The sequence below is a fragment of the Dreissena polymorpha genome, chromosome 4 (assembly GCF_020536995.1).
Source record: "Dreissena polymorpha isolate Duluth1 chromosome 4, UMN_Dpol_1.0, whole genome shotgun sequence".
Taxonomy (NCBI): Eukaryota; Metazoa; Mollusca; class Bivalvia; order Myida; family Dreissenidae; genus Dreissena; species Dreissena polymorpha.
In genome coordinates this window covers 100311958-100329133 of record NC_068358.1, presented here as the reverse complement: position 1 = coordinate 100329133, position 17176 = coordinate 100311958, and the positions used below count along the sequence as shown (strand labels likewise).

Genomic DNA, 17176 nt, shown 5'->3' with positions numbered 1-17176 from the left:
CAAATCTGTGATAAATCTTCCGTCTTTTTTTAACGTAATGACTAATTTGGAATGAACATTTAGACTTATTGAAATTTTGGAGTGATCATCATAACGTCAAATGAATGAATTTCATGTTGCATGATTATTCAATTTATTGTTTCTTGACAACAAACTCCTGGATTTATACTGTACTGTAGTGTTGTTCCACTGGTGTGGGATTGAGCCAGGTAGGGTGTGAATTTAGCATTTTTCGGGACTTACTTTTACACAGTAGTAACATTGTTGATTTTAGTATAAAGAAAACATCTTTGTAGTCAATAATTTCAGTTGTAGATCATCAGGCATGGCTCAGCGGAAGGGAACCGCAAAGTTGACAGAGCTGTTGACAATTGAAGAGCAGGTTCAGAAGAAATGGGAGCAAGAGCGAATGTTTGAACTTGACGCACCAGCGCCAGGATCAGATGACGCAAAGTAAGTGAGCCTTGCTCTGGAAAACAGCGTTTTATGAATCAGAATATGCGTAATTGTTATCCCAGACTAGCCTGTGAAGTCCATACAGGCTTATCAGGATTTATGGATGTTTTTGTTTGAATTGAGTCTCTTACCAAAATCTAGTCAAGGCGGAGTGTCCTTTCTGATTGGCCTGTTGTGGAGTACACAAGCTAATCTAGGACAACACTATGTGCATGCATTAAGCACTTTTTATTCAGAATAATCACCTCAAGTGTGCTGAAAACCAGTTGCTTGACACAATCCAAAGCCAAATTAGTATAAAATTTAGTATAGCATGAAAGGCATAACACAGTTTAGTGACAAACAAGATTTGTTGAAATCTAATAATGTCAGCAGCAGATTTAGATGTCTCCTTGCAACCAAGAGATCCCTGTTTAAGATCTGTTCCATTGCCATAGATACAAAGTACTGACTAGTCCAATCCTATTTTTGGTTGTCCAGTACAGTCACACCACTATGAGCTCTATATGCCACAAATGTGGAGTGTGTGGGATTTTGTGCTTTCTGTTTTTTTTCCAGAAAAGGGGCCAGTGTTTTTCCCAGGCTCTTTTGCGTGGCACTGCAACATTCTGACTTTTTTAAGCGTTACTCCGCCCTTTTCTAAGACAAAAGCAGCCACGCGCCCTTATTGATAACATCTTTAAAATTGCCCCTTGACCAAACTGCTTAGCCGACTAATATCAGAGTATGGCCTGAAGGCAGCGAAGATGGTTGCGGTTGTGAATAAGTCATGCATGCATAATCCTGTGTCAATATCTACAGATAATTTAATTGTCTTTGTCATACCAAGCACACCAATTGGTCTGTGATGTGTACTCCTCCACGATAAAATCATGGACAGTTACTTTGGAGACTTATGATGAAACGAGTATAATCCTCATACATAATACAGTAATATGAAAACATTTATTTCTGTGCATAATTTAATATAAAAAACAAAAAACAAGTTGTATGCACATCTGTCCCTTACGTCATTTTTACAAGATGGCGGACAATACAGAAAATAGATTGTGACTCTCGGCAAAAATGACAAATAACGATCATATTAACGACAAAGATCGTATATTTAGAAGCAATTATTGAAATGCCTGTTATAATCAATTATGCATTAAAACAAAAGTTTAAGATGCCAACAACTTTTTATTAGTAATCTACGCAGTGGATGTTTGTCACGGAAATGAGTGTTTGCAAATTAGCTTCATTTTACTCGCAATGTTAAAACATCTGACAAGATTATCGTTAAAAAATAGGATAAGAAAAACATGGTTTTATTTATATGTTAGTGGATCTGTTTATAATCAGATTTATATGCATATATTGTTTTATTATGTTTATCATGCTGTACAATCATGTACTGGAACAGCATGGCACTTAAATGGAAGACATTGCAAGGTAAATATATTAATATTAATTAAAGTAATGTAAAAACATCAATTATCATTAATGTGCTTGTTTATATTTAAATGTTTTTCCCACAACTGCCTCTGATGTGAATAAATGTTTCTCCCATAGCCAGATATTCACAGCATGTTTTGCCTTTTTTTGCAGAAACTTCATGTTAAAATGCACTTTTTTAGTGTAATGCTCCATGCCCCTTTGCCCTCCTGAGAAAAACTCTAGGGATTTGCCAGTGGCCATGAGGCTTCAAATGCTAAGTTTGTCCACTGCTAATTGTGTGCAGCAGTTTATGGTGCAAAGAATGCATCATAAAAGTCATTTCCCTTCTTGTTTCTTTATAAGGAAGTTAAATATTTATGTGCATCTCCTTTCAGGAAAGAAAAGTATGTAACCACATTTCCATACCCGTACATGAATGGGCGACTACATCTAGGACACACATTTAGCCTGTCCAAATGTGAGGTAAGCATGGGACACACATTTAGCCTGTCCAAATGTGAGGTTAGTTTGGGAAACACATTTAGCCTGTCCAAATGTGAGGTAAGCATGGTACACACATATAGCCTGTCCAAATGTGAGGTAAGCATGGGACACACAGCCTGTCCAAATGTGAGGTAAGTATGGGACACACATTTAGCTTGTTCAAATGTGAGGTAAGGTTGGACAGTTTTATACATACTGGCTACTGCCAGTTAATTGAACTTCAGTTTAATAATTATTTAAGATTTGTGATATGAACATGAACTTTCAGAATGGTTATGCTTCTCTGAATATATTTACTGTAATAACTCTAATACATTTTTCGGACACTTCAAAATATATTTTTTATTCGTGTCCGAAAATTCAGATATAAAAAATATTTTAAAATACAGATGTCGGAAAATTTAGGGGCAGGTATGTTATGTTTTTTTTTGTTAATAATCATATTGAAATAAAAACAAGAAATTAATGTTCAATATTTTTACTGTGTTGTACTCTTCTTTCTCTGCTTTGAAATAAATCCAACTTCACATCTTTGCAATCACACAAGAAATTATGCATACAAAATAACAACTTATTGCTTTTTTAATACGATATCATTTCAAACGCTGTTGGAAGAAACCATTGTTTATTACCGGTTTTAATAACTCAAATGTTATGGTCAGTTGCCCTCAGGTATTCATCTGCCAGGTTTTAATTCTTTAATCCAGTTGTACGAACACGCTATCGAATGGTCACCAGATAAACAAAACGTCCAAAATCTGGTAAAATAGTGCTGTAAAATTGACTGTCCGAAAATTTAGAGTCTTTAATTATGTACAAAAATCCTTTTGTCCGAAAAATTAGAGGCACGAAAATTAATTAATTTGGCTAAAACAGGGGGATTGTCTAAAATTGTCAATTTAGAGTGTCCGAAAACTTAAGAGTAATTACAGTAAATATATTATTGAATTCAACTGACCTTACTATTGTAATTATATACAGTAGTCAATTGATGTAATGAACATTGTAAAAGTTGGTTATACATTTCAAAATTCTAAATACATATTTTATGCTTTCAAGTATTTAGATTATTTAAATATGATTTAACTGAATTTGCATGGGATTTCAGTTTAGTGTTGGCTACCAAAGGTTGCGAGGAAAGCGATGCCTGTTTCCTTTTGGACTCCATTGTACAGGAATGCCTATAAAGGTTTGAGTATAAATAATGTCGATCTCAAAGTTCATTCCACGTTTATGGACTCTTTTAGTTTAACCTTTCCCACTTAGATATGTATTTCAACGCAGCAGCAAACAGCATAAAATTGAACAGACTGCGAGTTACTCGCAGGCTGTTCTGGTTTTATGCTGGTTGCAAAAGCCATTTTCACTTTGCTACTTATGGGGGAAAGGATGAAATAATTAACTTCTTAGCAAAAATCCAGTTTAGGCGGAAAGTGCCGTCCCTGGTAAGCCTGTGCAGACTGTTCATACTTATCTGAGACTACACTCTATGCACATGTGTTAATCCTTGATTGGGATTGTTGCAGGCGTGTGCAGATAAGTTGGCGCGGGAGATGGAGGACTTTGGCTTCCCACCCCAGTTCCCCCCTGAGGAGGAGGGGCAGGTGAAAGTGGAGGACAAGGAGGTCGTAATCAAGGATAAAGCCAAGGGCAAAAAGGTCAGGAGGATTGGCTACATTAAAGTCTCACATTGTCTTTTTACAAAAAATGATGCTGATATACTAATAGTGGTACTGGTATACTAATAGCAGGGCCTTTTTTCTTGATTTGGAGAATGGCCTGGCCTTCCATTTTGGTGAAAAAATTATCGACAAAATTGAGAAAGGGGAAACAATTTCCCAGAGTAAGCTTAAAATTTAAGGAAGATTGCAGAATTAAAAAAATCTCTTTCGGGAAGGGGTCTTTCTATTGGGGGAAGGGGCCTTTATAAGACCCTTTCTAAAGAAGGAAAAACAGTCCATAATAGTCTTGTATTGAAGCTTTAGCTTAAGTCACAGTAATTGTTTATAAAGGGTTTTAGTATACCCCTGCAAACAAATGAAATGTCTGTATCACACTCAATCTGCCCTTCAGTTTGTACTTGTTCATTTCTCAAGCCATAAAATTGAGTCTTGATTTGGGAAAACGGGGCTTAATGAATGTATGTAAAATGTTGTCCCAAATAAGCTTGTGCAGTCAGCACAGGCTAACAAGGTACAACATTTTTCGCTTTAACTAGATTTTTGTTAAGAAGAAACTTCCTGTAAACAAAAAAATAGATAAATTATGGTTGGTAGGAAGGAACAAACTATGGTAAGCTCCCTTCTTTTGTCAATGTGAGTGCCCATGTGACCATGGTATAATTACTATTCGACCCTTTGCAACTACAGACAAAGCTGACTGCGAAGACAGGAGGGTTGAAGTACCAGTGGCAGATCATGTCGGCTCTGGGCATGCAGGATGAGGAGATCCGCAGGTTTGCAGACCCGGCCCACTGGCTCTACTACTTCCCTCCACACTGCAAGCAAGATCTCCAGAAGATGGGTGTTAAGGTAAGAATGCATGTCAAATATGTTTTTTATGTCCCCCACCACTATAGTGGGGGACATATTGTTTTTGCCCTGTTTGTTGGTTTGTGTGTTTGTTTGTTTGCCCCATCTTTTACATTTTCAATAACTTTTGCAATATTCAAGATACCAACTTGATATTTGGCATGCATGTGCATCTCATAGAGCTGCACATTTTGAGTGGTGGAAGGTCAAGGTCATTCTTCAAGGTCAAAGGTCAAATATATAGCTTCAAAGCGGCGCAAATGGGGACATAGTGTTTCTGACAAACACATCTCTTGTTTTTAAATCTTGTAAATTCATCTCAGCCATAACTTTTCCTATAATTTATGTATTTTAAAATAATTTGGCACAAATGCTATTCATCATTAGATGACATGTTGGGTGTCAAGCTTGTTTCTCTTCCTCAAAGGTCAAGATTACACTTCAAAGATCAAATTTGGCCCTACAATAGCTTATTTTGCCTGTTACTGTAACTTTTTCATTCAGCATGCTGTTTTAAAATAACTTGATAATAATTACAACCATTAGGCCACAGCATTTTGAGTATAAAACCTGTCAAGTTACCTCAGAGATCAGAATCGTGCTTAGAGGTCAAAGGTCAAATATGCCTAGAAAACAGCTTGTCGATGCTGTAACTTTTTCACCATCTAATGTATAGACAACTCACTACAAATGACTAATATAAGGAGACTAAGTGTGGCTTGTATCATCTCTTCATTACCCCAAAAGATCAATGTGGGCATTGGTTCTCTACGGAAACGTTTTGTTCTTGTATTAAGTGCATAGGTATATTTCACTAGAGGTCTGTATTGTATGCAGGTGGACTGGAGGCGAACATTCTTCACGACTGATGTCAACCCCTACTATGACTCCTTTGTACGCTGGCAGTTCTGGAAACTGAAGGAGCGCAACAAGATACAGTTTGGGAAAAGGTACATAGATTTAAGTTCCAAATAAGAATGTTCAGTAGGTTTCGTGTGTAATTAACAGAAGAAAAAACTATGTTTTCCTGAAGACTTCATTAAAGTATTTTAAGTATAACTGGGTTTAATGCTTGTGCATTAAGTGTCTTCCTAGATAAGCCTGAGCACTCCGCACAGGCTTATAGAGAAAACTCTTTATTCTTTCATGGAATTGTTTGTTTAGAAGAAGTAGCTAATAAACGCTAATCTAGTTTAAGTGGAAAGTGTCGTCCCCAATAATCCTGTGCTGACTGCATAGGCTTATCTGGGATGACACTTTATGGACATGAATTTAGCTCTATTTTCCCAGAACGTTCTCAAATGGAAACATCTTTCCTCCCGTTGGTTGTTCCAGATACACAATTTTCTCCCCGAAGGATGGCCAGCCGTGCATGGATCATGACAGGAGCACGGGAGAGGGTGTCGGCCCACAGGAGTACACGCTGATCAAGCTCAGAGTGCTAAAACCCTACCCACCAAAGCTAAAGTAAGTAGCAGGGGTAAAACCCTACCCACCAAAGCTCAAGTAAGTAGCAGGGGTAAAACCCTACCCACCAACACTCAAGTAAGTAGCAGCAGGTGTAAACCCCTACCCACTTAAACTTAAGAAAAAAGCATGGGTAAAACCCTACTCGCCAAAACTGAATTAAGTAAAACAGTTGGACCCTACAATACTCAAGTAAATAGCAGAGGTAAAACTCTATCAACCAAATTTCAAGAAAGTAGTGTAAAACCCTACCAACAACTGGAGTAGGTAGGCAGGGGTAGATCCCAACCCACTAAAACTCAAGTAAGGAGGCAGGGAAAGAACCCTACAAAACTCGACTAAGTAGACAGGGGTAAAACTTTTCCAGTCAAAACTCAAGTAAATAGACAGGGGTAAAACTATGCCAACCAAAACTCAAGTAAATACATATGGGTAAAACCCTACCTGCCCAGACTAAAGTAAGAAGACAGGGGTAAAACTCTACCCACCAAAACTAGTTAGTTGGCAGGGATAAAACCATACCCACTAAATCTCAGGTAAGAAGTATGGGTCAAACCATTCCCACCAAAACTCGACTAAGCAGGCAGGGGTGAAACACACTCACACACAAAACACAAGTAAATTGACAACCTTCTCAATCAAAACTCATGTAAACAGGGGTAAAACCCTACCCTCCAAAACTCAAGTTAAAAGACAGTTAAAACCCTTACAGCCAAAACTAAAGCTAGAAAACTGGACTCAAACCTACCAAAAGTAAATGTAAGGGGTAAAACCCTACACACTAAAACTCAAGTAATTAGGCTTGGTAAAACTCGTCCCACCAATACTTAAGTATGTAAACAGTGGTAATACCCTCCCAACTAAAACTCTAGTAAGTAGGCAGGGGTCAAACCCTACCCACAAAATCTCAGATAAGTAGGCAGGGGTCAAACCCTACCACTCCAAACTTAAGTATAACGGCGAGGGTTTGAGTATGATATTTCCATGGTTTGTATGAAAAATCAGTGTTTAATCAAATTTATTTTTGTGTTTTTGTTGCTAAGAAAACTTGTATTTGGTCATTATTTGTGATTTGTTTTCAATTGGAAATGTGACACTCTGAAAGGCATAGCCGATTCTTGAGAAAGGCAGAGACATGTTCCTGAAGTTCTAAGTTACAGAGAGTTGTTACATACTTTTTATATTCAATAATTAATAAAATGTGTGCATTATGTACATTTAGATTATAATGAATAGGTTTACCTATATGGCATATTACAAAATTGAGCCTCACTCTGGGAAAACAGGGCTTAATGCATGCAGGTGCAGTCTGCATAGGCTAATCAGAGAGGACTACATACGTTTTGAAGGAATTTTTCTGCTTCAGGAAGTCAGGACAAAATTAAAGTGTATGGAGAAAGTGTTGTCCCAGATTAGCCGGTGCTGACTGCACAGACTGATCTGAAACAAAACTTTATGCATTAAGCCCAGAAAGCTCCTCATTCTAGGGCTCTTGAGAAGACAGAAGTTTTTCTGGTGGCAGCCACACTTCGCCCAGAGACGATGTACGGACAGACAAACTGTTGGGTGCAGCCGGAAATTAAGTATGTGGCGTGCGCGCAGGCTAGTGGAGAGGTGTTCATCAGCACCAGGAGGGCCGCTCTCAACATGAGCTATCAGGGCTTCTCTAAGAATGACGGCAAAGTGGATGTGTTGATGGAACTGGTTGGACAGGTAGGCACAATAATTAATAGAGTAGGGTTCTGGGAAAACTGAGCTTAATGCATATGTGTTGTGTTGTCTTATATTAGCCTTAGCAGTCTGCCCAGGCTAATCAGGGACGATACTTTCCCCTTAAACTGGATTTTTACAAAGAAGAGACTTCCTTTTAAAATAAAAAAAGTGAAAGCTAAGAGTGTAGTCCCTGATTAGACTGTGCAGATTTCTCAGGCATACCTGGGGCAACCCAATGTACATGCATTAAGTCTAGTTTTCTCAGAACAAGGCCCACTTTAAGGCTTTTACTGAACAGAATACAGTTTGTGTGTTACGTAAGATGTACTAACAGTCTGCTTGCTTTCATGATAATTTTTGTTTAGTTAAATTGTAGTAAAAAGTTGCTCATTATAATATGTTTCCCCCATATTCTCATTATTTTTCTCCCTGCGTTCTCATAATCTGTCTCCCTGGGTTCATTATTTGTCTCTGTGTGTTCTCATTATCTGTGTCAGTGTGTTCTCATTATCTGTATCCCTGTGTTCTCATTATCTGTCTCTCTGTGTTCTTGCAGGACATCATGGGTGTGGCCGTGTCGGCGCCCCTGTCTGTCTTCCCCAAGATCTACACCCTGCCCATGCTGACCATCAAGGAGGGCAAAGGTAGGCCAAAGATTGAGGAAAACTATTATGTGGTATTTATAAGGAACGTAATCTTCCTGTTCATGATTGAGTCTTAACTGATTTTCCTTTAAAAAAAAATTATAAATGATATCAAAAAGTATGGCCTTGTTCAGCTTTAAAGATTTTTTTGTTTAAAGGAAGTATCTTCATTTCAAAACTGCAGCAGTTCAGGCAGAAAGTGTTGTCCCTGATAAACCTCATCTGGGATGAAACTACACTCACATGAATTAAGCCCCATTTTCCCAAAGCGAGCATCACAGATTTTAATCTTTAAGAAATGCATTCAAACTACATGAAAATACAAATAGTTTCTTTACTGTGAGCAAGACTTCAAGGAATTATTTCAAAAACAACAGTTAAATAATTACATGCCTGTATTTTAAGAGACTGGGTTGTCTTAATCTTACTGCCGAGTCTGAATTTGGGTCTTCATTGGAGACTCATATAATATGGTTTAACCTTTAATTAAAAAGAACTTAACTTATAATGGTTACTTTACTTGTAGTTTTGTTTAAAATATAATGATTAAACAGATGATTGTAAAATTTAATTTATGAATAGGTGGTCCACTGAATTGTTGAGCGTCCAGTTGATATGGATAGATTGGTTGATGGACTGTCCACTGTTTAGAAATTGTAAATCTAAAATCTGCATCCTGCAACAACAGAAAAAGTTCTTCTGCTAGGTTGATGTAACACTTTTTGTTGATAGAGCATCATGTGGGTAATCTATATGTTTTTGTCAATGTTTTTGTCAGACACAAATTGTGGTTTCCATGGTCACAGAAATTAGTGATCACTAAAATCTGCATCATATTACAACGCAAAAACTACTTAACCTTAATATAGTTATCCCCACGCTCTGAATTGGAGCGGGAGGATTATGTGGTTATCTCCGCTGTCTGTCCGTCCGTCCTGGCCACTGCCTCCTCCTACTCTATTTGCACTTGAATCTTGAAACTTAAACACATGGTAGCTATGAGCATATGTGCGACTATGCACTATTTGGAATTTTGATCTGACCCCTGGGTCAAAAGCTGTTGCATGGGGATACATGTTGGCCGCACCATTTTTTGTTGGTATTTGGAGAGAGGTTCATGTGGGGCACTATATTTTACATTTTTTCGATTGACAAAATTCCTGGTTGCTTTGGTTACAGACACAATTGAAACTAAAATGTGCCTAATGAGATAACTGAAAAGTATTTCAGCAGAGTTTGTTAAATGTATGGGGATCCTGTTGACTACATCATCCTCAGACTACATTACTCAGTAGAAGACTCCTGTCTGGGATAAGGCTCTTGTTTGAATTAATTTAACCTTATTTATAGCAAACTTTCTGTAGTGTTGTTGAGCTCAACTAAGCATAACATGATAATGGTGAGCTTTTGTGATGGTGCACTTGTTTGTTTACTTATGGAAAACAGAGAATGTGTGTGTGCATGAAATTCTTCAACACATTCACCATCAATATTGGCCAAAAATAATTAAGAGTTTTTGTTAGTACTATACTGACTAATACCAACAAAAGATCAAATGAAAGATTTAGAAGTCCCAGCAGGACTATCCTACTTTGACATATTTTGACCCAACAGTTCTTTTAGAATGTCCCCATTTCTGACTAGACTGGAATTTTGTTAAGAAAAGACGTCCTTTTAACACAAATGCAATAAAAGTGGAAAGTTTCGTCCCTGATAAGCCTGTACAGACTACACAGCCTTATCTGGGATGAAGCCTGTACAGACTACACAGCCTTATCTGGGATGACACTTTACTCACAAGCATAAAGCTCTGTTTTCCCTGATTGCAGCTCAAATGATGGCATGTATTTATGTGCAGGTACTGGTGTTGTGACCAACGTGCCCTCATGATGGCATGTATTTATGTGCAGGTACTGGTGTTGTGACCAGCTCAAATGATGGCATGTATTTATGTGCAGGTACTGGTGTTGTGACCAGCGTGCCCTCAGACTCTCCAGATGACTTTGCTGCCCTCAGAGACTTGAAAAAGAAAGAAGTGAGTCAATATTGCAAGTCTTAGCACAGTGAGCTATTGCGCTCACTCTTGATCTCGTTATCGTAACAGAGGCCATAATTTTCGTAAAATGTTGATGAAATTAGCTCAGGATGTAAATCTTGAAAATATCTAGGCCAAGTTTGAAACTGGGTCACATGCGTCCAAAAGCTTGGTCACTGGTCTTAGAAAAAGCTTTTTATCACTTAAGATGACACTAGTATGTCTCAATCTTGTTGACACTTGGACAGTATGTAAAACTTGACAATATCTTGTTTAAATCAAGTTCAAATCTGGGTCATGTGCATAGAAAAACTAGGTCACCAGGTCAAATATTGGAAACACCTTGTTATCACTATAGAGGCGGCTTTGAAGACTCAATAATGATGAATCTTAATTCAGAATGTTTATTGTGACAATATCTAGGGATTGTTTGAATTTGAGTCACATGCGTCCAAAATTTAGGTCGCCATGTCAAATCTTAGAAAAACCTTGTCACCTCTTGAGAGGCCATATTTATAACTCAATATTGTTGGACCTCAGTCAGAATGTTTATCTTTACAATATGTAGGCTGAGTTATAGTTAGGGTCACATGCATCCTCAATCTAGGTCAAGAGGTCCCATTATGGCCCGCTTGTTTCATGTTTGGTAGTCTGTATTTGTAATTTGGTGCTTATCATAAACATCATAGCAATAGATAAGCATAGCATGTATAAGCCTTGTTCTGAGAAAATAGGGCTAAATGCATGTGCGTAAAGTTTTATCCTAGACTTGCCTGTGCTTGTACTGGAATTATGTTTAGTAGAGACTCCCTTTAAACAAAAGTATTGTCACTGATTTAAATTGTGCAGACTGCACATGCTTATCTGCACAATTTATGCACATGCATTAAGCCATATTTTTCTGAGAGCGGCGCATTTAGGTGTTATGTATAAATAGATAACAAATAAATTCAATAGATTGTTGTAGCTCATATATGTTGAAAATAAATATAGAAACTTTGAGCTATTTCTTTTTTCAGCCATTCAGAAAGAAGTATGGTTTGGCTGATGAAATGGTGCTGCCGTTTGATCCAGTAAGTTGGTCTTTGCACATTATTATGCTTACTACTGTGGGCCATTCATGGATAAATTGTCAATGATATACTTGAATTCAATACATTATTTTAACCCAAATAACTGGAATGTTTGCCTGGTTTCAGGGGTCAGTCCAGGGATAAACTTAAGGGGGAACTACTCTTGACTGGGATTGGGCAGTCACTGTAGAAATCAAAAATAGATGAAAAGATCGAAACCAAAAAACTAATAGCAATTATATTATGAAAGGGTACATGAAAGTTCATCATAAAATAACATCATCTCAAACCACTCAAAATAGAACTGCATGGGTTTTTTTTATTGGAGGGGAATATTTTCGTTTTGTAAATTATATTTTTAATATAGCACTTTTTTCTGAACAAAACATTATGATGTACATTTAACTGTAATGGACTTATTTTGGCCTGGATATTTAAACTTTACAGTGAGGGAAATATGAATTTCTCGATGCTCTTTGAAAAGGGCGAAGGCAGTTTTCGTCACCATCTTGACCAACCGCTGTATTATGTTTGTTTTTCTTAAGCAGAGAGAGAAATATTTTGAACTTTTCAAAACAAAATCTCTTGTATTCACTGGCCCATATGATTGTTGACTTGTCAAATAACATCGCCCATTGACATACAATCTGAGATTCTACAAGCAAGTCCTATTTTGTTGGCCTTAAGACTGTTGGCCTTGCGAGAAGTGGGAAATCTGGGCTCAATGCATGTGTGTAAAGTGTCGATCCAGATAAGCCTGTGCAGTCTGTACAGGCTAATCTGGAAAAATACGTTCCCACTACACTAGGTTTTTGTTTACAAGAGACCTCCTTTTAACAAAAAAATGCGTACAAGAAAAAAATATCTCCCCTGATAAGCCTTTGCGGCCTGCACAGGCTAATCATTGACAACACTATGCACATGGTGCTCATATGTATTCCCTTGTTGCTCGCTCAGGTGCCAATCATCGACGTGCCAGACTACGGGGACCTGTGTGCAGTGACTGTGTGTGAACAGCTGAAGATACAGAGCCAGAATGACAAGGACAAACTCCAGGAGGCCAAGGAGAGGGTCTACCTTAAGGGGTTCTATGAAGGGGTAAAGGGACTAAGTATTTTTTAATTAACTAATTTGTATAAAATGTCACTTTTATGTGGTTTTACTGCATTTTGTGGCTAAAAACACAGTGCAGTGATTTTTAGCTCCACTGGCCAAAGGCCAGCCGTGCTTATGTCATGGTCCTGTGTCCGTCGTGCGTGCGTCCGTGTGTGCGTTAACTTTTTCTTTAAACATCTTCTTCTCCTAAACTACTAGTTCAATTCTGATGAAATTTCTCAGGAATGTTCCTGGGGTAAATCTCTTTCAAATTTGTTCAAATTATGCCCCTGGGTTCAAATTTGACCCTGCCCCGGGGGTCACAAAATTGAAAATTTGCTTATATAAGGCATATTTTGTGAAAACTTTAAAAATCTTTCTTGTCCATAACTATTGGGCCTAAGGCTATCAAATTTGGTATGTAGAGACATCTTATAGTCCTCAACCAAATTTCTTCAAATTATGCCCCTGGGGTCAAATTTGACCCTGCCCCAGGGGTCACAAAATTGAACATATGCTTATATAAGGCCTATTTTGTGATAACTTTCAAAATCTTTTCATCCATAACCATCGGTCCTAGGGCTATCAAATTTCGTATGTAGTGACATATAAAAGTCCTCTACCAAATTTGTTCAAATTTTATCCCTGGGGTCAAATTTGACCCCGCCCCGGGGGGTCTCAAAATTGAACATATGCTTATATAAGGCCTATTTTGTGAAAACTTAAAAATCTTCTTGTCCATAACCATCCGGCCTAGGGCTACACAATTTGGTATGTAGTGACATTGTATAGTCCTCTACTTAGTTTGTTCAAATTATGACCCAGGGGTCAAATTTGACCCTGCCCTGGGGGCCACAAAATCGATTATATGCTTATATCGTGCATATTTTGTGAAAACTTTACAAATCTTTCTGTCCTTAACCATAAGGCATAGGGCTACCAAATTTGGTATGTAGTGACATTGTATAGTCCTCTACTTAGTTTGTTCAAATTATGACCCAGTGGTCAAATTTGACCCTGCCCTGGGGGCCACAAAATCGATTATATGCTTATATTGTGCATATTTTGTGAAAACTTTAAAAATCTTTCTGTCCTTAACCATAAGGCATAGGGCTACCAAATTTGGTATGTAGTGACATCTAATAGTTCTCTACCAAGTTTGTTCAAATTATGCCCCTTGGGTCATATTTGACCCTGCCCGGGGGGAGGGGGGGTCACAAAACTGAACATACGCTTAAATAGGGCCTATTTTGTGAAAACTTTAAAAATCTTCTTGTCGAAAACCATTCGGACTATGGCTACCAAATTTGGTATGCAGTAACATCTTATAGTCCTCTACCAAGTTTGTTCAAATTATGCCCTTTGGATCAAATTTGACCCTGACCTGCGGGTCACAAAATTGAACATTATATACGCTTATCTTGCTACTTTTTTGTGAAAACTTTAAAAATATTCTTGTCCTTAACTCTAGGACCTAGGGCTACCACATTTTGTATGTAGTAAGATATAGTAGTCCTCTACAAAGTTTGCTCAAAGTATGCCCCTGGGGTTAAATTTGACCCAGCCCAGGGGATCACAAAAGTGTACATGTGCTTATTTAGGGCCTATATTTAAGTATTTGCACATGCAGAGAATATTTGTTTCAGCCTTTTTTTCAGCAGTGGAGTGATACAGGGCCATCATGGCCCTCTTGTTCTTCCCCACTTGGGAAAAGTACCTTTACCATACCAATTGGGAAAAATTAGTGCGAAAAAATCCTGGAAAATTCGCATTGTGCAATCACCAAATTGGGAATTATGGCTCTTTTTAATTGCTTGGTATCAATAGCACAAAACAATTCAAATATTGATTTACATTCATTTTGGCTTGAAATGTTCAGTGTCAGTGCTCATTTTAATTGTTAACTTGCAGATAATGCACGTTTGGAACAAAATTGACGAAATTATCCTTCTTTTTAGGAAGTTTTTAGACTGCAATTGGGAATTTTGTAGTTTTTCTTCAATTGGGAAAGTACCTTTTTACGGGTACTTTATAAGGAAGGAAAAAATCGATGCAGTGTAATGTACTCTCCTGTGCATAGTACCTGGATTTATCTGAATTGTTTGATTTTATAAAGGGGAAAGAATCCATGAATTTTTTTTTAATGTGCAAAACGTCATACCAAAAATGTATTTTCTTTGTTGATCTATAAGCTATGGATTATGTACCCATTTCTAATACCTGTACATTTGTTTTTTGTGCTTGTTTTAGGTAATGAAGATTGGCGACTTTGCAGGCCAGAAGGTCCAAGATGTGAAGAAGCAAGTACAGAAACTTATGGTGGATAAGGTACCATATTGGCAGGCTCTCAAGCTATTTTCTTGTTGCACTGATGTGTAGCTATTATTAACCCTTTCCCACTCAGAAGCAAAGAGAAAATGTCTATGTGCAAACAGCATAAAAGCAGAACAGCCTGCTGTTTGCTGCTCATCAGTTTTGTAGGGTTGGAAGTGAAGCCTTTAAAACTTGAATCTAGTAAGAAAGGTCTTAAATTTAATGTTACTTTCTATGGGAGTACAAATGTTTAAAAATACATATCTAAGTGGTAAAGGGTTTAACCTGTGTTGCAATACCGCTGCTTGTAAAAGAATGTATATTTTCGATGTATTTGAGGTTCTTTCCCGTCTGAGGCTGCATTATGTGTTGGCCCTGAGTGTGTCTCAGCACTTTTGCATAATTAATTTACTAGACTCACAAAAATTGGCACTAATTATTATGCCCCCCTTCGAAGAAGAGGGGGTATATTGCTTTGCTCATGTCGGTCGGTCCGTCCGTCCATCAGGTGGTTGTCATACGATAACTCAAGAACGCTTGGGCCTAGGATCATGAAACTTCATAGGTACATTGATCATGACTCGCAGATGACCCCTATTGATTTTGAGGTCACTAGGTCAAAGGTCAAGGTCACGGTGACTCGAAATAGTAAAATGGTTTTTGAATGATAACTCAAGAATGCATACGCGGCCAACAGGGCACACTCTGAACAATATTACTGAAGCAACTGGTCTGTAATCCTAAATCTATAATTATCAATCCAATGAAACAACATCCTTTTAGTAAAATACAGTGGATAAGTAAAAATATTATCAGAATATGAGATTTGTTGTATATTTTGTATATTCAATATTGTGTTAATGTTTAATTTTGTTGATTAATATAAATATAAGCAGGACAGGGGAGGTAATACACTCTTATATACAGGGGAAACAAATGCAATAAGTTTAAATTTATTGTTACAGCATTTGCCTCCCTTGTAATATATTTAAATGTTACCAAATGTAAGGCTAACTGCATTTTTGTATAATGCATACTACTACTACAACTACTACTACTACTACTACTACTACTACTACTACTGCTGCTGCTACTGCTGCTGCTACTACTACTACTACTACTACTACTTCTACTACTACTACTACTACTACTACTTCTACTACTACTACTTCTACTACTACTACTACTACTTCTACTACTACTACTACTACTACTACTACTTCTACTACTACTACTACTACTACTACTACTACTACTACTACTTCTACTACTACTACTTCTACTACTACTACTACTACTACTACTACTACTACTACTACTACTACTACTACTACTACTACTACTACTACTACTACTACTACTACTACTACTACTACTACTACTACTACTACTACTACTACTACTACTACTACTACTACTACTACTACTTCTACTACTACTACTTCTACTACTACTACTACTACTATTACTACTACTACTACTACTACTACTACTTCTACTACTACTACTACTACTACTACTACTACTACTACTACTACTACTACACCCACCCCACCCCACCCCACCCACCCCCACCCCCCACCCACCCACCCACCACCAACCACCACCACCACCGTTCACAGTGACAAAAAACGTATTCACACAATGGCTGCTACTACAACATATAGCCCATATAGGGGGGCATGCATGTTTTACAAACAGCCCTTGTTATTTATTGCTCAATTTCCACCTATACATTAGTTACTGAAAGAATTTTGATTTTGATGTGGTCTTGTTAAAAACCATTTTCATCAGACCAATATATTGTTATACCTCGTACTATAAAGAGGAGGGATGTAAATTTGAATCACATAGGACATTTGTGCGTTGTGTGGAATTCTGTTTATTAAGTTTGTCTGTCTGTCAGTTTGTTCATTGATGTTTGTCGGT

General features: G+C 37.6%; 1 protein-coding gene across 2 annotated transcripts in view; it reads left to right on the top strand.

Annotated features, from left to right (window-relative positions):
• The window catches only part of LOC127879951 (leucine--tRNA ligase, cytoplasmic-like), a 41916-nt gene that overhangs the window by 135 nt on the left and 24605 nt on the right, over positions 1-17176 (top strand). Inside the window, exons 1-14 of one of the 2 annotated variants that reach the window (XM_052427083.1) lie at positions 61-209; positions 310-453; positions 2268-2355; positions 3485-3565; positions 3903-4034; positions 4746-4907; positions 5745-5857; positions 6243-6374; positions 7862-8087; positions 8644-8731; positions 10690-10766; positions 11786-11839; positions 12797-12937; positions 15185-15262. In XM_052427083.1, the coding sequence (XP_052283043.1) occupies positions 326-453; positions 2268-2355; positions 3485-3565; positions 3903-4034; positions 4746-4907; positions 5745-5857; positions 6243-6374; positions 7862-8087; positions 8644-8731; positions 10690-10766; positions 11786-11839; positions 12797-12937; positions 15185-15262 (1500 nt within the window). In that variant the 5' untranslated portion in view covers positions 61-209; positions 310-325. Of the gene's footprint in view, positions 1-60; positions 210-309; positions 454-2267; positions 2356-3484; positions 3566-3902; positions 4035-4745; positions 4908-5744; positions 5858-6242; positions 6375-7861; positions 8088-8643; positions 8732-10689; positions 10767-11785; positions 11840-12796; positions 12938-15184; positions 15263-17176 lie in introns of those variants that run through there. The other variant, XM_052427084.1, reaches the window with a different exon arrangement.